This window comes from Pelophylax lessonae, assembly GCF_965119305.1.
Source record: "Pelophylax lessonae genome assembly, chromosome: 3".
NCBI lineage: Eukaryota > Metazoa > Chordata > Amphibia > Anura > Ranidae > Pelophylax > Pelophylax lessonae.
Window position 1 is genome coordinate 343,463,337 of NC_138770.1, and position 25,569 is coordinate 343,488,905.

Here is a 25,569-nt window from a genome sequence, read left to right on the forward strand (position 1 = left end):
TTATATGTCCTGCTTTTACCTACTAAATGTAAGTGCATCCATCTCTAAATAAAACTTTATTGTTTAAACGTACTTCACTATCGAGACCATTTTTGTTTTCCCTGGTTATGCTGTTTGGGAGCCCATTTCCAAGGTTGACTTAGTGGGATCATCTGTGAATATGGGAGACGGTGCCTCTTTCTGATGCCCGGTGCCTGTGATTATATCCGCCTTTTTGACCCCCTGTAATAAGGGGTCCACAGCTTCTGGTAAACACATATACACTCTGGGTGATCTGGTGGAGGTGTATATTGCTATTCAATCTATTTACCAAGTGTTCATCATTATCTGGATATCCGTTGTTATACACTATGGACTATGTAATGGACACTTTGGAATGATATGTTTCACTTGATTTGTCGGCTCATTGATTTAGCACCATTTGCATTGTATCACCTTATTTGTTTGCATTTTTGCACTATATTAATTACATTAGTGTTTTAGTTTTGCGCAATCTTATATTTAGTAATAAGTATTTCTTTGCCACAGCCTATGATGTGTGTGTGTGTGTTTGCTGTTAACCGTACATTGTATACCCCTGTATGTTGTGGTCTTTAAGGTGCCCATCTAATAGTTTTTTGAAACTATTGATGCTCCCTGCTGATACGACTGCTTGTGGAAGAGAATTCCACATCCTTACTGCTCTTACAGTGAAGAACCCCCTACGTATTTTAAGGTTAAACCACCTTTCCTCTAGTTTTAGTGAGTGGCCATGTGCCTTATTGTATTCCCTTTCTCTGAATAGTTTGTTCCTTATGCTAGGGTCGCCAGTACAGTATTTGTACATTGATATCATATCCCCCCTCAATCGTCTCTTCTCCAGAGAGAATAAGTTCAGTGCTTGTAGTCTTTCCTCATAGCTGATATCCTCCATTCCCCTCATTATTTTTGTTGCCCTTCTCTGGACTCTCTCCAGTTCCAGCACATCCTTCCTGAGGACCGGTGCCCAGAACTGGACAGCATACTCCAGATGTGGCCGGACCAGAGTCTTGTAGAGAGGGAGAATAATCTCTTCATTTTTGGAGTGAATCCCCTTTTTTATGCATCCCAGTATTCTGTTGGCTTTGCTTGCAGCGGCTTGGCATTGCATGCCACTGCCAAGTCTGTTGTCTACCAGTACCCCCAGGTCCTTTTCCATCCTAGACTCACACAGAGGTTCCCCCCCTAGTAAGTAGCTTGCTTTCTGGTTTCTGGCACCCAAGTGCATTACTTTACATTTTTCAACATTAAATCTTTCTTTCTTTATTTCTTTCTTTCTATAAGGCCAGCCACAGAGGGACCGAGATTCAGCCTGTTTCAGCTGGAACAGCCACATTTCAATCCATCTATGGACAGGCTGGGTGCACTGAAGTCGATCAACTTCAGTACAACCAGCCTGTTGGGTACAATTACTGTCAGCAACATTATATGCCAGCAGTGATCACTGTATTTTGATAGTGGGAAAACCTCTCGCAGTCAGAATACAAAAGCGCAGCAGGAGGAATTCCCCCATCAACACTAACTGTGATGAAGGGGGAATGGAGGGATTTTCTTTCCTTCTACCTATGGTGGAAGAAAAGAAAATTGTACTGTATATTCTATTGGCTGCCTAACCACTTGCCGACCGCCGCACGACTATTTACTGCGGCAGTCTGACTCTCCTGGGCAAACCGACGTAGGGCAACGTTGCTCGCCCAGGAACCTCTAGGGGGCGAGCGCACGCCGCCGGGGGCGCGCTCCCACCCCCATTCGTTCCCTGACATCCCCGCGCAAGTGACCGGTGGCTCCGCTGGAGAGGGAGAAAGGCAGGCGGCTGATGGAAACAAAGCCGCCTGTCATTCTCCCTGATCTAACTGCAGAGACTACACTATCCTGCTATGTAGGATCATATGTCTCTGTGGTTACATCACTAGCCACGCCCCCAAAGTTAGAAACATGCCCCTAGGGGATACATTTAACCCACTCATCACTAATAAAGTTAACCCCTTCCCTGCTAGTGTCATTTTTACAGTAACAGTGCATATGTATAGCACTGATTACTGTAGTATTGTCACTGGTACTCCCAAAAGTGTCAAAAATGTCAGTCAAGGGTCCAATCTGTCCGCCGCAATGTCGCAGTCCCGCAAAAAAAAATCGCAGATTTCTGCCATTACTAGTTAAAAAAAAAACAATAAAAATGACTTAAATCTTTCCCATAGTTAGTAAACGCAATAACTTTTGCGCAAACCAATCAAACTACACTTATTGCAATTTTTTTTACCAAAAATATGTAGCAGAAAACAAATTGGCCTAGAATGTTAAAAAATTTTGATTTTTACATTTTTTTTTTGGGGGGGGGGGGGGAATTTCATATAAAAAAATGTGAAAAATATTGTTATTTTTCCAAAATTGTCGCTCTTTTTTTGTTTATAGCGCAAAAAGTAAAAATCGCACAGGTGATCAAATACCACCAAAAGAAAACTCAGTTTGTGGGAAAAAAAGGATGTCAATTGTATTTGGGTACAGCATCGCACGATCGCGCAAGTGTCCGTTAAATTCACGCAGTGCCGAATCGCAAAATAGGCCCTGGTCTTTGAGCAGCCAAATCCTCCGGGGCTTAAGTGGTTAAGAGTGTGTGTGTCTGTGTATGTACAGTATGTAGGTATATATACTATACACACACACATTTGTGTTTGAGCTTCAGGGTGCACCCCAGAGGCTAAGACAGTGAATAACGAGAATCCCTTAATATTCAATCGCAGCAGAGCAGCAAGCCAATAACACCTGTGTAAATGACATAGGGGTTTAATGGCTGGCTGCTCTGCTGTGAAGGATTATTAAGGGCTCCAGTCTTCTCAATTCACAGCCTGAGCCCCCATTACCCCACCATGGGTTCAAGTGAAAAAATTTGAGGAAAGAAGGGACACTCCTCCTTTCCTTCCATCCCCTGATGTCCCTTCTTTAAGTCCCCTACCTTATGTCAGGGTTATTATTGGCTGCCTGCCCTCCTATTGAAGGGCTCTTTTTTATTAACAGCCTGAGCCTCTGATTTACTGCCCGCTTTGACTACAGTAGTCATCGAGAGATCTCAGATTCAACCAATGATAAAAGGCTGCAGACAGCCAATCAGAGGGCTCAGGCTTTGATTCTAAGAACCCTTTTCGTTTCCACAGCAAGAGCGCATATGCAGCAGCAGAGAAAGCATAATAGTCCCTGGGCCCCCATTATTAGATAAGGACCACCGGTATAATAATTATTCTTTCCTTAGTATATTCATTAAAACATAATAAATATATAGTATATTTATTAAATAAATTACAAAGACCGCATATATATATATGTATAAAAAATCCTAAAATATACCATAAGGGGTTTCAAACTGTACTAGTGGAAGGGACTCAGGGAGTGCTAAAAGACCCCAGGCACTGACAACTCACACTACGGAACTATACTCATATCTTTGAGCGGCTAGCTCCCGGGTATTCAACGCTGGCCGCTTTCATTGTTTGGGTGGGAATGACATCACTCCAATGCATGCACAGGAGTTCTATTGGCTTCGGCATTGCCGAAATTCTACAGTGGGCTGTGTGTGTGTGTAGCTTACTGTTCATGGGTAGACAGGCAGGTAGGTAATTGTAATGCAGAAGAGACACAACATGCCTCTTCTGCATTAAAAATCCTGGCCCATTTTGATTTATGACTTAAAGCGGAGTTCCATCCATTTACTCACCTGTCCAACGGTCCAGCGATGCGGCCGCCGGAAGCCTCGATCCTCTCCCTCGGCGCCGGCATCACTGCTGTGGGCACCCGGCTGTTACAGTTTGCGGCTTCACAGCCGGGTACCCACTGCGCATGCGCGAGTCGCGCTGCGCGCCGTGATTGGCCGGCAATCTTCTGGGACCTCTGACGTGTCCCAGAAGATTGCAGGGAGGGAGGGGGAGAGGAGAACTTCCGCTCAGGGCGCCGCGGCACTCCGAGCGGAAGTGGGAGCGGGTACCTGTCAAAACTAGGTACCCGCTCCCCCCCCCAAAAAATGACATGCCAAATGTGGCATGTCGGGGGGTCAGGACTCCCTAAAGCGGAAGTTCCACTTTTGGGTGGAACTCCGCTTTAAAGTTCAGCTTTAACGCTAAAACATTTCACAACGCTAAAAAATCAGGACAAGGATCTTCACCATGAAGCATATGACTGTTATTTTTAAATCTCGTTGAACTCAACCAAAAATAACTGCCACTTTAAAGAAAGAATGTTATCCAGCTGTTTTAGGTTTGTGAATTGAACCTATTGTGACTAAGAAATCATGCACCTCTTGATTACAATAGGTTTTTCAATGTAATTCCTGTAAAAAATGTTTGCCCAATAATATAGATGATGTCGGTCAATAAGATCCCGCAGTATCAATGCTATTGAACTATCCTATTAGAATACTGTAGGTGTAATTCTTGAAAATCGAACAAGAACTGTCAGGAACAACACTGCACCTGTAAACATCTTGGAAACCAGCTGTTCCCTTAGCTAATTATATGAATGCGTTGCTCAAGATGATTCCCCATTTCAAACTCTGTCACAAGAATAAATAGCATTTGCAGGATTGCAGCTTTAAGCAATGAATTGTACACAACACTATTTAATAGCTATATATGTTTCCATTGTTTTGTTTTACTTGTCTATTGAATTACTATAAGACATATACAGTGATTAATCTTTTATCACAGAACGTGCAGAAGAGGTTCCACAGTTCAGTTTATTGTAGTATCGTTTTAGCAGCATATATTTCAAGAATACATTGTTCCTTTTAATCTTTATAGCTCAAGGGTCGATAACATTTTATTTGGTTACATGTATATTTATCTTTGTTTTATTTGTTGTTTATTTTTCTTCCCTGGTGTGTTATCTGTAGTATACTGTCATGTAGTAATATTCATATTTTTTCTTATCTACCATGTTTTTTAAGGGAGATCCTGGTATACCAGGAGATCAAGGTCCAAGAGGAAAAACAGGTCTACCAGGAGAGAAGGGAGATATGGGACCCAGTGGGCCACATGGACGACCTGGAGATCGGGGCTACCCTGGACAACCAGGAAATGATGGTCAGCCAGGACCACCTGGACCTCCAGGAATAACGGTTAGTTTGGTCCTAAATTATTCTATTGTGCACTAGTATGGAGATACCTGTATTTTTACATTTGACATAATTGTCCCAATTGCAGACAAGGTATGGGTTTATGGAGATATTACTTGGTAAGTCAAATCTTTTTAATATGATCTGATTCTGACACCAAAATCAGGTTTTTCAAATATAAGTATATAACAGTGAAGTAAACAACAAATTATGCAATTTGCTATGATAGAATGATTATGTATGTACATTTTTATACAGTATTTAATTAACATAATATTTAACATATATGTATTTTATTAAGCTTATTCATTAGCTATTAAACAAATGTGGTATGCATGGTGAACCAATTAAAACCTTGGTACTCTAAGCACACATGGATAATGAGATTCTTTTATTTCAGGTTTCTTTTTTTACAGGTAAATCCTCTTTTTTACCAACAATATTATTATTGTCAAAACTAGGGATGGGCCTAACATCCCCCTGTTGGGTTCGCACCAGAACATCGCGAACAGGGAAAAAGTTCTAGCGAACATGCAAACTCTATTAAAGTCTATAGGACACAAACATGAAAAATCAAAAGTCCTCATTTTAAAGCTCGCTCATCCCCCCCCTCCTGAACCATACTTATTAAATATTTTGACTAAGCATTTCTTAGGATGTCATGTCTTTTATTATAATACAGGATTCATGGTCACAAACTTAGCTCCCCCATTTATGCTTCCAGCACTGACAAAATAGTTACATAATTTGATAGTTACATAGTAGTTGGGTTGAAGTAGTAGGTTGAAAAAAAAAATAGTCCATCCAGTTCAACCTGTGTAGGTGTGTGTGTGTGTGTGTCAGTGACGATAATCATTTCTCATATCCCTGTATATTGTATTATTTAAAATGCACTTTCAAGAGTCTTTTAAAAGTATCAATACTACCACTGATACCACTAATTGTGGAAGAGAGTTCCACATCCTTACTACACTGACAGTGAAAACACCCATACACAGCTTAAGATTAAACCGCTTCTCCTCCAATCTCATTGTGTGGCTACGTGTCCTGTTACACTCCCTGAGACTGAATCATTTTTTTCTTATGTTGGGATCACCATTGAGGTATTTGTAAATTGCTATATATAAAAATATATAAAAACAAGTTGCGCTATAGATTGAAAAATAAAATGAAGTAGTCCATAAGAGTGTCCAATACAAAATTGTAAAATGAAGAGACTTGTGCAGGTACCGCTTACCGGAAACTGAATAAAAGAAAGCCAAATAATATAAGATGACTCCAACTGTCCTCAGGAAGTAAGACACAGTGGACCTCAACGGTTCCGGTGTGGATCTCCTCAGTGGGACGTTATATAAAATAAAGAAAAGCAGACGCCATAGTGTAAATCAGAAAAATAAATTTGGAATAACACCCAAAATTAATGAGTAACTTGTGCAGGTACCGCTTACCAGAAATTACATATTCTTTTCTTTTCACATTTGTAAATTGCTATCATGTCCCCTCTCAGGTGTCTTTTCTACAGCGAGAAAAAATTTAGTGCTTGTAGTCGCTCCTCATAATTAAGGTCCTCCAATTCCCTAATTAGTTTTGTTGCCCTTCTTTGGACTCTCTCCAGCTTCATCACATCCCTTCTAAGAATTGGTGACCAGAACTGGACAGAATACTCCAGATGTGGCCGGACCAGAGTTTTGCCAAGGTGGCAGGATTATAGTTTTATCTCTTGAAACTACCCCTTTTTTATGCAGGCTAATATTCCACTGCCTTTGCAGCTGCAGCTTGACATGCCTGCTATTGCTCGGTCTGTCTTCAACTAGGACCCCCAGATCTTTCTCCATCCTTGATTCACCCAGAGGTTCCCCCCTAGTGAGTAGTTTACGTTTATGTTTTTAGCCCCCAAGTGTATTACCTAACATTTCCCCACATTAAACCTCATTTGCCATGTGGTTGCCCACTCCATTATTTTGTTTAGGTCATTGTGTAAGATTTTTATGTCCTGATGTGAAGTAATTGCCCTGTCTATTTTTGTGTCATCCGCAAAAACTGAGATTGAGCTATTAATCCCATCTAGAGTTGAGCGGACACCTGGATGTCCGTGTTCAGCGGGTTCGGCCGAACTTTAAAAAAAAGTCCGGGTCCGTGTCCCGGACTTTTGCTGAACTTTTCCCGGACACCGAACCCCATTGAAGTCAATGGGGACCCAAACTTTCAGGCACTAAAATGGCTCTAAAACACCAATGGAAAGGGCTAGAGTGCTGCAAATGGCAGCAAAACGTAGTTAAGAGCATGGCAAGTGCTCTGCAAACAAATGTGGATAGGGAAATAACTTTAAACAACAAAAAAAACAGAAAAATAAAACAATGTTCTTCATCTCAGAAGGACGAGGCCCATATGGAGTTTTGAAGGGCCTTAAGGGCCGTGCCTTGGCATGCACCCAGAGGAGGAAGGGTGCAGCCATGCATGCCTAATTCAACATGGGATGCTGTCTCTGAAGCCCATAAACACATCCATGCATCGGCAACTGTCCTTCCTTGTCCGGCCTTCGTGCTGTGTGGGGAGGTTCTGAGGGAGCTTAAATGGGGGGTGTAGAACCAGCGCTATGAATAAGAACAGCCAGGCAGTGAAAATATAAAAGGTTGCAGCCACCAACCGACCTCTAAGAAGCTTATGACGAAACGTACGTCGGGCGGAAACCCACGTCACTTCCGGTCCGCAGCTCGCCGATGCTTGGAACGCTGTATTTTTTCCCCGGCGCAGACTGCCAGTATCTGAGAAGATCTGCTGCATCAATTTCAAGCGTGAGTCGATACTATTGCCTTGTATACTTGCTCTCTACTTGTCACACTAAGGATCTTTTATTTTTCCCTTTACACCCAGATGGGATCTTTCTGGTCCTGTGGGACCACCAACAGGCAGGTTTGAGAATTACTTAGTTCCTGTTATCTGGCTTATACACTTCTGTGTGTCCCAGGGTAAGTGTGACCCCCAGTGTCCAGACCGACACATTACATGAGCATTTAACAAAAGGATATACAAATGGCATTTTTATAGTATTTATGACTAATTCACAACTACCTCATTCAGCATTTTATAGTGGCAATTGTAACCACTAACTTTGTATACATACCTAGTTTTTTTACTTCACTTCAAACACCATATATTTAATAACTTTTTTCTATTTTTTATTTATTTATTTATTGGATTTATTATCTATTCATTTACAAGATTAATTATAATTGTCACATTTTGCACTATTTTGTATGCACTAAGCACTTTTTCCTCTTTTACTCACATCGTTGCACATGTGGTAGGTAGCGCCGATTTCCAACCCTTCACCCCCACATTACGTTCTGAGGGAGCTGCCTGGGGAAGCGAGCATAGAAGCCAGACTTCTGTGTTTACAAGTGACAGAAGAGTGGTAACAGTGAATATGGCCAACCCGGGGCCTATATAAAGGTAGGGGCCTGGAGCTGCAGCTCCAATAGCCCCTACGTTAATCTGGCCCTGAGGAGGACGAGGTAGCCAACACTGCTTCTTTTCACAAATTTTAAATGAGGGTACACCCCAAAAGAGTGAGAAAGAGCAAAAATGGAACAATGGCTGGGTAAGGTTGGTATCCATCGCTATTCTGCACAAGGAACGGAAAAGTCCCGTGGGATCCATGCCTGGTTCATTTTAATGAACGTGAGCTTGTCCACATTGTCTCTGGACAGGCGGCTGCGCTTGTCTGTGATAACGCCCCCAGCTGTGCTAAATACCCGTTCAGATAATACACTGGCTGCAGGGCACGCCAGCACTTCCAAGGCGTAAAGGGCAAGCTCAGGCCATGTGCCCAACTTGGAGACCCAGAAGTTGAAGGGGGCAGACCCCTCATTCAGTACGTTTAGGCGTGTGCACACATACTGCTCCACCATGTTGGTGAAATGCTGCCTCCTGCTAAGACGTTCCATATGAGCTGCTGGTGCTGCTGTTTGTTGTGGCATGCTGACAAAGCTTTTCCACATTTCGGCCATGCTAACCCTGCCTTCTGAGGTGCTGGCGGTGCCCTGGTTACGTTGGCGACCTCTTCCTCCTCCTCCTCCTCCTCCTGCCAGCAGCATCGCGTCTACCAGCGTTTCGCTTGTACTCACGCATCTTGCGATCGTGCTCCAGTGAGTGAATTAAGGACGGTACGTTGTCCTTGTAACGGGGATCCAGCAGCGTGGCCACCCAGTAATCAGCACAAGTTAGAATGTGGGCAACTCGGCGGTCGTTGTGGAGATACTGCAGCATGTAATCGCTCATGTGTGCCAGGCTGCGCAGAGGCAACGAAAGGATGTCCTCTGTGGGAGGTGTATCGTCCGTGTCCTCTGTATCCCCCCAGCCACGCACCAGTGATGGCCATGAGCTGGCCTGGGTGCCACCCTGCTGTGAACATGCTTCCATCTCCTCCTCCAGCTCCTCCTCCTCATCCTCCAGAACTGTGCCCCTGCTGGACAATTGTGTCCCTGGCGTTTGTGTGTGCAGGAACCCACCCTCGGAGCCCCTTGCGAATGACTGCCCTGAAAGCCTTGGAAATGTTACCTCTTCATCCTCCTCCTCCTCATCCTGTGCCACATCCTCTTCCATCATCGCCCGAATTGTTTTTTCAAGTAGGCATAGAAGTGGGATAGTTAAGCTGAGAACGGCGTCATTGGCACTGGCCATGTTGGTGGAGTACTCAAAACAGCGCAACAAGGTACACAGGTCTCGCATGGAGGCCCAGTTATTGGTGGTGAAGTGGTGCTGTTCCGCAGAGCGACTCACGCGTGCGTGCTGCAGCTGAAACTCCACTATGGCCTGCTGCTGCTCGCACAGTCTTTGCAGCATGTGCAAGGTGGAGTTCCACCTTGTGGGCACGTCACATATGAGGCGGTGAGCGGGAAGGCCGAAGTTACGCTGCAGCGCTGACAGGCGAGCAGCAGCAGGGTGAGAACGCCGAAAGTGCGCACAGACGGCCCGCACTTTCTGCAGCAGCTCTGACATATCGGGGTAGCTTTTAAGGAACCTCTGCACCACCAAATTCAGCACATGCGCCAGGCAAGGGATGTGCGTCAAACCGGCTAGGCCCAGAGCTGCTATGAGATTTCACCCGTTATCGCACAGAACCAGGCCGGGCTTGAGGCTCGCTGGCAGCAACCACTCATTTGTCTGCTGTTCCATGCTCCTCCACAACTCCTGCGCGGTGTGTGGTTTGTCCCCCAAACAGGCAAGTTGTAAAACTGCCTGCTGTCGTTTACCCCTGGCCGTGCTGAAGTTGATGGTGAAGGTGTTACGCTGTCCGGATGAGGAGGCGGTAGAGGATGAGGAAGCGGAGTAGGAGGAGTTAGGAACAGGAGGCAAACTGAAGCGCCCTGCAATCCTCGGTGGTGGAAGGACATGCGCCAAATTGCTATCCGCCTCAGGCCCATCCGCCACTGCATTTACCCAGTGTGCCGTTAGGGAGATATAACGCCCCTGACCGTGCTTACTGGTCCACGGATCGGTAGTTAGGTGGACCTTGCCAGAGATGGCGTTGCGCAGTGCACACCTGATTTTTCCCCCACTTGGTTGTGCAGGGAAGGGATGGCTTGCCTGGAAAAGTAGTGGCGGCTGGGCACGACGTACTGTGGGACAGCCACCGACATAAGGTTTTTAAAACTGTGCGTTTCCACCAGACGGAATGACAGCATTTCAAAGGCCAAGAATTTTGAAATGCTGGCATTCAGGGCCAGGGATCGCGGGTGGGTAGAGGGGTACTTCCTCTTCCTCTCAAGTGTTTGGGAGATGGAAAGCTGAACGCTTCCACGGAACATTGTGGAGATGGTTGGTGACCCAGGTGGTGGTGTTGCTGACAGATCCTCTGTTTGCGGGGTGGCAGGTGCCAGTATCACTACAGATGTGCCTGGAGCGGCCGAGACTGCAGCAGAAGAGGAAGCAGGATGAGCCAGAGACGTTTCTTGGTTTTGAAGGTGTCTACTCCACTGCAGCTCGTGCTTTGCACTTAGATGCCTGATCATGCAGGTTGTGCTCAGGTTGAGAAGGTTTATGCCTCGCTTCAGGCTCTGATTGCACAGGGTGCAAACCACTCGTGTCCTGTCATCAGCACATTTTCTAAAGAACTTCCACGCTAGAGAACTCCTTTGAGCTGACTTTGGTGCGCTCGTTCCCTTGCTGCGTTGGGCAGTAGCAGGCGTAGTGTCTAGGGCACGGCCGCTCCGCTTCTGCACCCTGCTCCCTCTTCTGCTGTGCTGGTGGCTCTGTGCGACCACCGCCTCTTCCTCCAAACTACTCAGGTCAGCTGCATGATGTTCATTCCATGTGGGGTCGAGGACCCCATCGTCCTCCACATCATCTTCCACCCAGTCTTCACCCCTGCCCTCCTTGTCGGTCTCCACAATTCTGAGTGCCGCAGCAGTTGGCACCTGCGTTTCGTCATCATCGGAGACGTGCTGCGATGGTCCTTGCATGTACTCATCTTCAGAAATAAGTGGTTGGGCATCGCTGCACTCAATCTCTTCCTCTTCTGGGGCAGGGCTAGGTGGATGGCCCTGGGAAACCCTGCTGACAGAGTCCTCAAAAAGAACAAGAGACTGTTGTATGGATTGGGGCTCAGACTGCTTGCCTGATTTCCAAGGGGGTGAGGTGAAATACGGTTGGACATTGGCTGCAGGTGCCAACTCTGACCTTTCTGCAGTAGACTGGGTGGGAGACAATGTGAAGGAACTGGAGGCACTGTCAGCAACCCAATCTACTATCGCCTGTACTTCTTCAGGCCTCATCACGTCTAGAGGCGCATTATGCCCTAAATACTGCTGCAGGTTCTGTCGCCTACTCACACTTGTGGAAGGTATTTCACTTGTGCGTGTAGCTGGCACAGATCGACCACGTCCTCTCCTTGCAACAGGAGCTCTACCAGCAGCACCACGACCCAGGCCACGGCCCCTATTTGACGGTCTCCTCATATTTCTGTAATTTATGATCTTGCCCTAGAAAGGTGTTTATTGAATAGCGGAACAAAACAACAACAGTATCGCACGGGTGTATCTGACAGTCAAATATGCAAACTATGCCGCAATTTAATGTTTTTTACCCCAAAAGGGTGTATATTGAATAGCGGAATAGGAAAAAGGATAAAAAACGGTGTATCTCACATGTACAAACACAGACTAGGCCCCGATTAAAATTTTTTGTACCCTAAAGGGAGGATGAGGAAGAGGAGTAGGAGGAGTTGGGAACAGGAGGCAAACTGAAGCGCCCTGCAATCCTCGGCGGTAGAAGGAGATAAGCCAAACAAATTTAAAAAGGTGTATCTCACATGTACCGATACAGACTATCCCGCAATTTAATTTTTTACACTCAAACAGGGTGTATATTGAAAAGCGGAATAGGACAAATTTTACAAAACGGTGTATCTCACACGTACAAACACCAACTAGGCCCCGATTACAATTTTTTGTACCCTAAAGGCAGGATGAGGAAGAGGAGTAGGAGGAGTTGGGAACAGGAGGCAAACTGAAGCGCCCTGCAATCCTCGGCGGTAGAAGGAGATGCGCCAAACAAATTTAAAAAGGTGTATCTCACATGTACCGATACAGACTATCCCGGAATCTAACTTTTTACACTCAAACAGGGTGTATATTGAATAGCGGAATAGGACAAATTTTACAAAACGGTGTATCTCACACGTACAAACACAATCTAGGCCCTGATTACAATTTTTTGTACCCTAAAGGCAGGATGAGGAGTAGGAGGAGTTCGGAACAGGCAGGAGGCAGACTGAAGCACCCTCAAATCCTCGGCAGTATGAGATGCGCCCCAAAAATTGGAAAGGTGTATCTCACACGTACCGACAAAGACTATCCCGCAATTTAATTGTTTATACCCAAAGGTTTTGATTAAATAGCGGAATAGAAAATATGATCAAAAAAATTTATGCATCTCACACGTACAGAAGCACACTAGGCCCCAATTACTATTGTTTGTACCCCTAAAGGCAGGATGAGGAGTAGGAGGAGTTTGGAACAGGCAGCACCCTCAAATCTTCAGAAGTATGAGATGAACCCCAAAAACTTGGAAAGGTGGATCTCACACGTACCAACACAAACTATCCCGCAATTTAATTGATCCCCAAAGGTTTTTATTGAATAACGGAATAGAAAATATGATCAAAAAAAGTGTATGTATCTCACACGTACAGAAGCACACTAGGCCCCAATTACTATTGTTTGTACCCCTAAAAGGCTGGATGAGGAGTAGGAGGAGTTTGGAACAGGCAGCACCCTCAAATCTTTAGAAGTATGAGATGAACCCCAAAAACTTGGAAAGGTGGATCTCACACGTACTAACACAAACTATCCCGCAATTTAATTGATCCCCAAAGGTTTTTATTGAATAGCGGAATAGGAAATATGATCAAAAAAAGTGTATGTATCTCACACGTACAGAAGCACACTAGGCCCCAATTACTATTGTTTGTACCCCTAAAAGGCTGGATGAGGAGTAGGAGGAGTTTGGAACAGGCAGCACCCTCAAATCTTCAGAAGTATGAGATGAACCCCAAAAACTTGGAAAGGTGGATCTCACACGTACCAACACAAACTATCCCGCAATTTAATTGATCCCCAAAGGTTTTTATTGAATAGCGGAATAGGAAATATGATCAAAAAAAGTGTATGTATCTCACACGTACAGAAGCACACTAGGCCCCAATTACTATTGTTTGTACCCCTAAAGGCAGGATGAGGAGTAGGAGGAGTTTGGAACAGGCAGCACCCTCAAATCTTCAGAAGTATGAGATGAACCCCAAAAACTTGGAAAGGTGGATCTCACACGTACCAACACAGACTATCCCGCAATTTAATTGATCCCCAAAGGTTTTTATTGAATAGCGGAATAGGAAATATGATAAAAAAAAGTGTATGTATCTCACACGGACAGAAGCATACTAGGCCCCAATTACTATTGTTTGTACCCCTAAAGGCAGGATGAGGAGTAGGAGGAGTTTGGAACAGGCAGCACCCTCAAATCTTCAGAAGTATGAGATGAACCCCAAAAACTTGGAAAGGTGGATCTCACACGTACCAACACAAACTATCCCGCAATTTAATTGATCCCCAAAGGTTTTTATTGAATAGCAGAATAGGAAATATGATCAAAAAAAGTGTATGTATCTCACACGTACAGAAGCACACTAGGCCCCAATTACTATTGTTTGTACCCCTAAAGGCAGGATGAGGAGTAGGAGGAGTTTGGAACAGGCAGCACCCTCAAATCTTCAGAAGTATGAGATGAACCCCAAAAACTTGGAAAGGTGGATCTCACACGTCCCAACACAAACTATCCCGCAATTTAATTGATCCCCAAAGGTTTTTATTGAATAGCGGAATAGGAAATATGATCAAAAAAAGTGTATCTATCTCACACGTACAGAAGCACACTAGGCCCCAATTACTATTGTTTGTACCCCTAAAGGAAGGATGAGGAGTAGGAGAAGTTTGGAACAGGCAGCACCCTCAAATCTTCAGAAGTATGAGATGAACCCCAAAAACTTGGAAAGGTGGATCTCACACGTACCAACACAAACTATCCCGCAATTTAATTGATCCCCAAAGGTTTTTATTGAATAACGGAATAGGAAATATGATCAAAAAAAGTGTATGTATCTCACACGTACAGAAGCACACTAGGCCCCAATTACTATTGTTTGTACCCCTAAAGGCAGGATGAGGAGTAGGAGGAGTTTGGAACAGGCAGCACCCTCAAATCTTCAGAAGTATGAGATGAACCCCAAAAACTTGGAAAGGTGGATCTCACACGTACCAACACAAACTATCCCGCAATTTAATTGATCCCCAAAGGTTTTTATTGAATAGCGAAATAGGAAATATGATCAAAGAAAGTGTATGTATCTCACACGTACAGAAGCACACTAGGCCCCAATTACTATTGTTTGTACCCCTAAAAGGCTGGATGAGGAGTAGGAGGAGTTTGGAACAGGCAGCACCCTCAAATCTTCAGAAGTATGAGATGAATCCCAATAACCCCAAATATCATTCAGCTCTGCTTCAGGCCATAATTTAATTTTTTTAACCCAAGGCTGTATATTGAATAGTGGAATAGAAAAAAAGTGTATGATTTTTGAAACCACTCAATAATAGCACATGTGAACTGAACACAGCAGTGTATGATCAGTCAGCACAGCACAACTGAAGGAAAAATGCTGCACACAGTGACTGATAGAAAAATACTTTTCTCCCTCCTCCTCAGTGGGCAAAAAAGATTGTGTTCACTGCACCCCAAAAAGATTGTGTTCACTGCACCCCAAAAAGATTGTGTTCACTGCACCCCAAAAAGATTGTGTTCACAGCAGCCCACACACAGCAAAATGGATGTGGACCACTGATACCTGCCTATCTCCTATCCCACCCCACACAGCAATATCGATTGTAGTTTGTAGAACACACTGTCTGACCCTAAAAATCAGTAGACTCTCTCCCTAAAAGGATTGATAAGATGATGATCGTAGATCGGGTGACTGCAAACCCCACCCCACACAGCAATATCGATTGTAGTTTATAGAACACACTGACCCTAAAAATCAGCAGACTCTCTCCCTAAAAGGATTGATAAGATGATGATCGTAGATCGGGTGACTGCAAACCCCACCCCACACAGCAATATCGATTGTAGTTTGTAGAACACACTGACCCTAAAAATCAGCAGACTCTCTCCCTAAAAGGATTGATAAGATGATGATCGTAGATCGGGTGACTGCAAACCGCACCCCACACAGCAATATCGATTGTAGTTTGTAGAACACACTGACCCTAAAAATCAGCAGACTCTCTCCCTAAAAGGATTGATAAGATGATGATCGTAGATCGGGTGACTGCAAACCCCACCCCACACAGCAATATCGATTGTAGTTTGTAGAACACACTGACCCTAAAAATCAGCAGCACCCTCGCCCTAAAATGCCTACAACTCGCCCTGCCTAACACACTCCGACCTGTCCCTCAATTCTATCCAGACACACACTGACCCTAAAAATCAGCAGCAGCCTCGCCCTAAAATGCCTACAACTCGCCCTGCCTAACACACTCCGACCTGTCCCTCAATTCTATGCGGACACAAATGAGTTTTGCCTGCCTGTCTGTGCCTAATCAGCAGCCAGCACGTATGTGTGCTCTGTCCCTGAACTAGTACACAGCAGAATGACACCGCAGCGGCGCTGCCTCGAACTTATAAAGACTTGGTCACATGCTTCAGACAGCCAATCACAGCTACTAATACATTTGTAGGCATGGCTGGGATGGCTTAGGCACACCAGTTAAACGCTTGTTGATTGGCTGTTGAAAGCCCGCCATGAAAAGCGCGCCAATGCATGCAAAACCCGGAAATAAAATGACCGAACACGGATTTTTACCCGAACATACAGTAAAGTTTTTGGGTCCGTGTTCGGGTAACAAAAATCCAATTATTCGGTACGAACACGAATAATACAGTCCGTGTTCGCTCAACCCTAATCCCATCCTCTATATCATTTATGAAAAAATTAAACAGAATTGGTCCCAGGACAGAACCTTGGGGTACCCCACTTACCACTTCAGACAAGTCTGAGTACACGTTATTTTTCACCACCCTTTGGAAGCTCCCCTGTAACCAGTTTTCTACCCAAGAGCAAACCTTATGGTCGATGCCTGCAGACCTTAGCTTGTAGGTTAAGCATTTATGGGGAACTGTATTGAATGCCTTTGCAAAATCCAGATACACCACATCCACGGGCCTCCCCCCTATTTAGATCGCAGCTCACCTCCTCATAGAATGTTAACAGATTGGTCTGGCAAGAATGTCCCTTTGTAAATCCATGCTGATTACTACTAATGCTACTTTTTTCCTCAGCAAATTCTTGGATATAGTCCCTTATCACCCCCCAATAATTTACCTACTATTGATGTCAGTCTGATTGGCCTGTAGTTCCACGGAATATGTCTCTGCCCTTTTTTGAATATTGGTACCACATTTGCTTTTCTCCAGTCAACTTGTACAGTTCCTGCCAGTATGCTGTCCGCAAAGATTAGGAACAATTGTCTAGCTATAACCCAATTGAGTTCTTTGAGCACTCTCGGGTGTAAGCTATCTGGTCCTGGTGATTTATTTGTGTTAAGCTTATCAAGTCTTTCCTTAATTCAAGCCTCTGTTAGCCACAGTGGTAAGTCCTGGGATGTGCTGCTAACAATACTGTTGTAATCAGTATACCAGTCAGAGGAGAAAAAAGCATTTAATACAGGTGCCTTCTCTGTGCCATCTGTACCCATCCTCCCTTCATCATTTTATTATGTGTGCAACATGCTCTGACCTTGCTTTTTTTTTTTTTACTGTTATTATATCTAAAAAATTCCTTGGGACTTTTTTTTTTTTATAGATAAATAAATTGTCTAGAGTCACCCTCATAGAGAAATGTTTACTTTACGATATACTATATGGAGTGGTGTATCAATTTCCCATACTAGAGATGACATTTAAGGGAAAAAAATGATTTTTTTTGTAATGAGGTTACCAAATATCGGTGAGCATTTTCACATATGTGATCTAATTTATTAAAGGAGCTCAGCATTTTCAAACAAAGCTACAGTCACTTCAATTATCCAAAAGCAATCAAAAAATCCTGCTTACCTATTTTATTTGCATAATATTAGATAATTAAAGTGAAAACTTGAACACTTTAGTGTGTGAAGATTCGGAACTGCTTTATTTAATCATCCTAATTGTGTAAGTAAATAAGTACCTCTCACGACAGTGAAAGAAATGTATATATTTTTTTCTCTATCAACGCCTCCTCCCTTTGTCAGTTGATACCCTGACCTCTCTGGAATGACTTCCAATACCATTCCTATGCCATCGATACCAAAATATCTCTATCTTCTCCTTAGTTAACCCTTTCAGTTTACTTATGCATAACCAACTTGCTAACGAAGATATCAGTAAGTAAGTAACACTATTTTCACCATGCCTCAAATATATTTCCCTGTTACTTTTTGCCTCAAATATTGTAACTCTCACTTCATTGGCCCCCTTCGTCTATTGTGAATTTTGCTGCCAGATTTATCCATCTTACCAATCACATGGTGTCCACAGACCCTCTCTGCCCATGCCTCCACTAGCTTACGCCCAATAAAAAAAGTTCAATGAGTCACTTTACCAACCTCATCTCAAAATATCACTCAAATCATCTTCACACCCCCCCAAGACCTCTGCTCTCTAGCACCCTCACTACTTCCTCCAGTTCACCTCCAAGACTTCTCCAGGGTCTCTCCCATCCACTGGTACTATCTAAACTAAACTGTTCAACTATCTCTTACTCTTTCTGCCTTTAGACAATCCATGAAGACTCATCTCTTCAGAGATCACCTATCCCACCTGTCTCCCTTTATATTGTAAAGAACTGCGCACACTATCTGTGTTCTGTAAATCCTGTAAAATAGCATAGTGGACTGAAGAAATCTAATTGTGCAGATACCTGTTGCTTGACTCACAAACTCTGTACCAACAGCTTTATCTGAAGCCCAGTTTTAAATTCACTTACACTAGCAAACCTACAAAAATGACTCTTACCTTCAATTGATAAAAAAAAATGTTTAACACATCAATAATGCTAAACAATCCCTATGGTATAGATATAGACTGTGCCATAAAAAAGAATGACAGCAAAAATGCTCTATAAGGAGATAACCAAGAACTGTAGTATGCAGAGTCAAAGCAACATGGAGGAAATGCCCCTTATATGGAGAGATTGCTTGAGAGGCTGTGCTAAATCAACAGCCTTGTTCTTCAAGCCTATTTGAATGCACAATATAAAGATACTAAGCCAAGCATAAAGCCACTGCCAGACTACCTAAGAGAGTGTCTCACAGAGTGCTCTGCTCAATAACCTAGTTCTCAGTCCAAACGTAATTTCAGACCAAAAACTGGCTGCTTGAAAGTTCACCCAAATGGCAAACATTTAGGGTGTTCAGTGTAGACAAACATGACAGCTTCTTTTTGTCAATTGTTTGTCAACTGCTTGCACCACCCGCATGCTTACACCACTGATGCCACCCGTTCTATTCATTTACCTGGCCAGGAATCCCTTGGCTACATAAGCAAATGAGGCAGGGATTGCAGCAGGTTACATCATTGCCTAAACATAGCCATAAGCCATAGGGAGCTTCCAGATTTCAATAAGTCCCTCACCCACAAACCACTGGTCACTTGTGCATTGTCGGGGGGGGAGGGGGCTTAGGGTATGCTATCTATTGAGGGAGTCCTTTGGGGCCTGTGTGGCATTTTTTTCTTTTAAAAGATGAAGCAGAAGGGATATGTAATTTAATGGCATTTTAAAACTTTTTTTTTTTCATTTGTAAAAGTCTGTGCTAAAAAAATCACTCTGCTGCATGCAATTTAAAAAAAAAAACTTTGCATTTGGTATATGATTCCCAGGGCAGTGTTTACTTACTTGTTATTTTTTTTGGCACTCCCTTGCCTATTAGCCCTGAAAATGGGCATTTTAAATGCGACAGATTCGACTCCTATTGGTTTTAATGGGGTTCCGCTTAAACATCCAAACTTCTTTGACTTTCTCCAAACCCTGCTTAAACCGAACCTAGAACAGTTCAGCTCATCACAGTATTCAATAATTCCTGTCGATGTCACATAAGCTATTGTAAAATAAAATTAAATAACTATTGTAAGAAAGCATTACTCCATCTGGCACGGGATCACTATATGCCTGCTTCCCTACCTGGGAGCACTGACTGAAACGTGACAAATGTCCACTCTAAACTGACTACAGTCAGATGCAGAGTATGCATTTTGGCAGGTCCTGCAGCAAATCTATACTCCCTAGACAGACAAGCTTCATAGCAGTGGCACAAGCTAAACAGCATCCAAATCTATTTTAAGGTGACATTATTGCTAGGATAGGCACAATGCAAAAAAAAAGATGGTTCAGAATCACAAATATTTCTACTCTGGTGTTGCGAGTGTGGCTTACTAGTACTGGAGGTGAGGATTCATTCTGTAAACTTTATAAGAAGAGTCCTAAACAGCACAGAAAAACGTATTTTCTTTACACGTTAAAGCTGACAACTCTGCATCATACTAAATTTGTGGAAAGACAATAGGAATGAGTTTCAGGTTTTGGTCAAACTCATGCTTTGCAATTCAAGAAAATGGTGAACTGATGTAGGGAGTATTTGCAGGGAAAGAAAGTTGAGGCAAATGCACACTCACTGTGTAATGGACAGACCTGTAGCAGATAGGGATACATCACAGCATGTTTCACAGCTGCTAACGAGTCCTATATTCACAGTCAGTGTGTGTTAAGAACACTGGAGTATATAGAGATAGATCACACAGTGTTTTTTTTAGAGACAGATTTTACCATCCTATGTAGGGCTGCTGAAAATTTCTATATTTATAGTCAATGTGTGTTAAAGTGTCACTTGGAGTAGATAGGAAAATAAAAAAGCTCTACTCTAGGTGCATAAAAGAGGTCATGTGACCTATTGCCGCATTCCTATAAACAATTGAAAGACAAGAAACGGATATCCCCATGGGACTTTGGAGGCAGTGAATAGTAGAGAAGTAAAATCAAAAAGTGTATTAAATAGTCAGTAAAAGGTAATGGGTATCATAATGAAATTGAGCAATACCGGGACACACAGTACATGAAAAAACATGCTACAAAACATCCATAAAACTCTGAACTCTACTGGTTCTCAGGGTTGGGAAACCAAATAGTGGTAGGGTTCACAAGGATTCCCAACATGTTTTGGAATATATGATTCCTTCTACATAGGGGGTAGGATGAGAGCATAATAATTCAATCTATAGGTACAATACATCAGCATATTAGTATATACAGTATTGGATAAGTTCTTATACATTTATAGTCATATGGATGGCTTTTTTTCAGCGGGAACACGGGGTAACGCAAGCACTGAATGTATGTAATGGCAAAGGAGTGTCTATGATGCTGGCTACTGGGGGATCTATAGTAACCAACTGGTGGAGAACTTTTGATGCTAGGGGGCGTCTTATGTTGCTGAGGGGGTCAATTGTTGCTGGGAGGGATCTCTTGGTGAGGGAGAGGTCTATTGTTGCTTTCTGCTAGAAGATCTATTGTTGCTGCTGGGTGTATATTGTTGCTGAGGTGGTATTTTGTAACAGGGGGCCTATTGTGTGAGGGATCTATTGCTGTGGGGGGATATATTGTTGCTGGGGTGGGGACTTTTGTTGCTAAGGGGATCTATTGTTGCTGTGGTAAGATCTATTGGTGGAATCTAGTGTGGCTGGGATTGGGTCTATTGTTTCTGACTGCAGGGGATCTATTTTACTGCTATTTCTGTTATCATTAACAAATTGCATACACATTACTTACAAAATGATACTTGGTTCTATATTCTCTAAAAGGTGTGGTACTGGGAGGTGGGTAGGAAGTGGAACCAAGGGACGGTACTCAAAGGTAGGTGAGGGGCAGAGACAAGAGGTGACTCAAAAGGGGGGGGGAGTTCCTGCACCTATTCTCTGAAAAAAAGTCCTGGTCATATAAATAGAAAATCATGGAAATTAGGAAATGCAATTACTGTACTCACACTGTATACCATTGCTCATAGATGGACATACATCTGGATAAAAACAATCCTCCTTTCATATAAACCTCCCGGAGACCACTCAGAGACTGGAGCAGATGAAGAATTGGAAGGAATAATAGATTAGGGGGTGCACCTAAGAGGACCACCTATAGAGACTCACGAGGATCAGAAAAAAGCAAGGACCCTTCCTAGTGTAACAAGAAGTATAAAGTTACAAAAGGAGCAAAAAAAAAAAAAAAAAAGGGGATGCTTAGGTAAATTAGTAATAACCCCCTAATATTAATGGGAAAGGAGATAAAACCCTATAGTTCATTATTGTGATTGCTAAAACAGTGTGCACCCAAAAAAATGTACAGCCTTACCACTGGTTAATAAAATGCAGCTTCTCAATTACAAATTTCCACTGCTGCGGTAAAGGCCTTCTATAACATGACAGATATGGAAGCAATGGGGTGTGGTAATGGACATGTTTTATTGCACACAACTGTACCAGGGAATTATTTGGTGATGTGTGACACAAAAAGAGCAGCTTTGCTCAGAAACAAGTAACAAACTATGAGCTATGCCCATTGTTATTCTCCTTGCAGCTTTGCCTGTAGTGTGATAGAGCCAAATCAGCTTGGGGAGATGGGAACTCCAATGCATCATGGACCACTGAGGTGCATGCAAGCCTACTCATTTTGAATGGGCTGCCTAATGTAGCACACATAAAAGTGTGACAAAACATAAAAGTGTGTTTTTCTTTTTCCAAACAAGTTTTTATTGGAAAGAAAGTTTTAGTACAAACAATGTGAAAAAAAAATCATTGAACAGTCATATTGTTACAGTTGGTGTTTTTTTACAAAATAGCAAGAATATTATCATAATTGAATCAGGTTGGTAATCAAACAGCCAGAACAGAAAAGAAGAGGGCACACTGAATGTCGATCACCAGATTGAAATAATCAGATATAGAACAGGGTAAATCCCATAACGCATAATAATAAAAATTCTCCTGGCTAGGGCAGGATCTGTATAAGAAGGAAGGTGGGAGGGAGGGGAGGAGGTACAGAGAGGGGAGAGAAGTCCAACCAAATCAGGACACAAGATCTCATTAGTGAAGAAGGGCCCCCCATTTCACAATCCCCCAAGGGGAGATGTGGAATATAGCTTATGTATGAGGTCTTACAGAGGGGGTCCAGGAGAGGGGAGGAGGGAAGGAGTGCTGGTATGGATGCCTTTTATCTAATTAGAGATTAAGTCTGGGGTGTAGCTAGGCATTGGTAGTGCTCAGTTGTACAATAGTGGCGCCAGCAGGTCCAAATGGTAGCAAATTTGGATGGGGAGTCTTTCGCAAGGCTTATAAGTTCTTCTATGTCGGCAATTTTTTGTAGGCGTTTGAACCATTCTGATATTGAGAGAATTTTATTGGTATGCATAGTTTGGTTATTGTATTGGTATGCATAGTTTTGCTGCATTCACCATGTGCATGGCGAGTGATTTATGATAGTCTCTCTGGCAAAGAGATGTGTGGTGGAGAAGGAATTCTGCAGGTGAGTAGTCAATGGTGAAGGTTGTAACATGTGCGATCACAGAGTGTACCCCGGTCCAAAAGGTTTGAATGCTAGGGCAAGTCCACCAGATATGCAGAAGTGACCCGGCATCTTAGTTGCATCTTCAGCAATGTTTAGGAAGTATTGTGTTGATTTTGTTTGGAGTTCGGTACCATCTCAATACAATTTTATAGCAGTTTTCTTGTGTTGGTACATTGACGGACCCCTTGTGTGTATGGGTATAGATGTAGTAATGGAGGAAAGCTGCGCACAAAGAACAATGAGCTAAAAAGGCTGCTAGTACAAAGTATATCAAACCAAAAAGACAATGTGAAGATGGTACAGCGCCACTAAATAAATTAACTAACTAAAGGAAAAGAGGTGAACCAATGTCCATAAGTCCATATAGAGGAAAAAGAATCAAATGCTGAAAATGTAGCCACAGATCCAACAAAATTCTTGCAAAGGAAGTTTCTTGGCTGAGATCACACAAAAAGAGGATGTACCCTTACCAGATAGTTGGACCCCCTGTTAAGGAAGGTCAAACAGGCGTGCGAAATCAGTCACCAGAATTCCTCTCCGAACAACCACAGAACCTCCGGATAAGGACCATGGAACCGGTAGACCTCAATGGACTCCAGGTGTACAAAGGGGATGACCAGATAGTTGGACCCCCTGTTAAGGAAGGTCAAACAGGCGTGCGAAATCAGTCACCAGAATTCCTCTCCGAACAACCACAGAACCTCCGGATAAGGACCATGGAACCGGTAGACCTCAATGGACTCCAGGTGTACAAAGGGGATGACCTCCGATAGCAAAGGAACTGGATCCTCCTCGCTCACTCCTGCAAGTCTCCCTCACTCGGCTTCCTCCTCCGACCGCTGTTCCAGCAGGAGCTCCGCCTCTTCATACACAGTGTGTATGAAGAGGCGGAGCTCCTGCTGGAACAGCGGTCGGAGGAGGAAGCCGAGTGAGGGAGACAGGCCTTTCCAGCAGGAGCTCCGCCTCTTCATACACAGTGTGTATGAAGAGGCGGAGCTCCTGCTGGAACAGCGGTCGGAGGAGGAAGCCGAGTGAGGGAGACTTGCAGGAGTGAGCGAGGAGGATCCAGTTCCTTTGCTATCGGAGGTCATCCCCTTTGTACACCTGGAGTCCATTGAGGTCTACCGGTTCCATGGTCCTTATCCGGAGGTTCTGTGGTTGTTCGGAGAGGAATTCTGGTGACTGATTTCGCACACCTGTTTGACCTTCCTTAACAGGGGGTCCAACTATCTGGTCATCCCCTTTGTACACCTGGAGTCCATTGAGGTCTACCGGTTCCATGGTCCTTATCCGGAGGTTCTGTGGTTGTTCGGAGAGGAATTCTGGTGACTGATTTCGCACGCCTGTTTGACCTTCCTTAACAGGGGGTCCAACTATCTGGTAAGGGTACATCCTCTTTTTGTGTGATCTCAGCCAAGAAACTTCCTTTGCAAGAATTTTGTTGGATCTGTGGCTACATTTTCAGCATTTGATTCTTTTTCCTCTATATGGACTTATGGACATTGGTTCACCTCTTTTCCTTTAGTTAGTTAATTTATTTAGTGGCGCTGTACCATCTTCACATGGGTATAGATGTGATTCCAGTCATCGGGGGAAAGGGCTATTTCAATGTCTCGTTCCCATGCCAAGCAGGCCTTTCCTGTAGTAGAAGGTCTATTTAGGAGTAGAAGAGGATGAATTAAGGAGATGACATGATGTTAGTGTGTATGTTTGGACCATAGCCTCTCAAAGGGAGTAAGGGGTTGAGATACTGTCAGGGAATCCCTGTGAGACGTCTGGGGCGTCGCCGTGCACAGGCTATTCCCAGAAGAATGACTAATGGGCGTGGTGCCAGACAGGCTATTTAAAGGAAGTTCATTCCTGTTTCCTGTGCTGACTGATCTTCAGCTGTTTCCTGTGACCTGATGATACCTGTATGCTTCCCTGTTGCTGACCTGGCTTGTTCTGAACTTGGACTTGGATTCTGCTTCTGCTTCTCTGCTAAACCTGACCCGGCTCCGTCCCTGACTTTGGCTCTGCTTACGATTTGGTACCCTGCTGCACCGCCTGTTGATGACCCTGGCTTTCCTACTACTCTGACTCTGTCTCTCAGAACTACCCGAGTGCTTGCCTGGCTATCTGCTGCACATGTTCCATACAGCATTGCATGTTCCAGTTTCCAGGATCCGGACAAGCAGCCTATCCTGATCCATCAACAACCACAGGCACTCGTGTCCCTCCTGGCCTTTGACACCCTCTGTCTCAC

The 25,569-nt window shown here is 43.7% G+C and overlaps 1 protein-coding gene across 1 annotated transcript in view; it reads left to right on the forward strand.

Moving 5' to 3' along the window:
* The window catches only part of COL19A1 (collagen type XIX alpha 1 chain), a 1,241,599-nt gene that overhangs the window by 1,113,182 nt on the left and 102,848 nt on the right, over positions 1 to 25,569 (forward strand). The window contains exon 48 of the mRNA XM_082249430.1: positions 4,952 to 5,122. Within this exon, the coding sequence (XP_082105556.1) occupies positions 4,952 to 5,122 (171 nt within the window). The remainder of the gene's footprint in view (positions 1 to 4,951; positions 5,123 to 25,569) is intronic.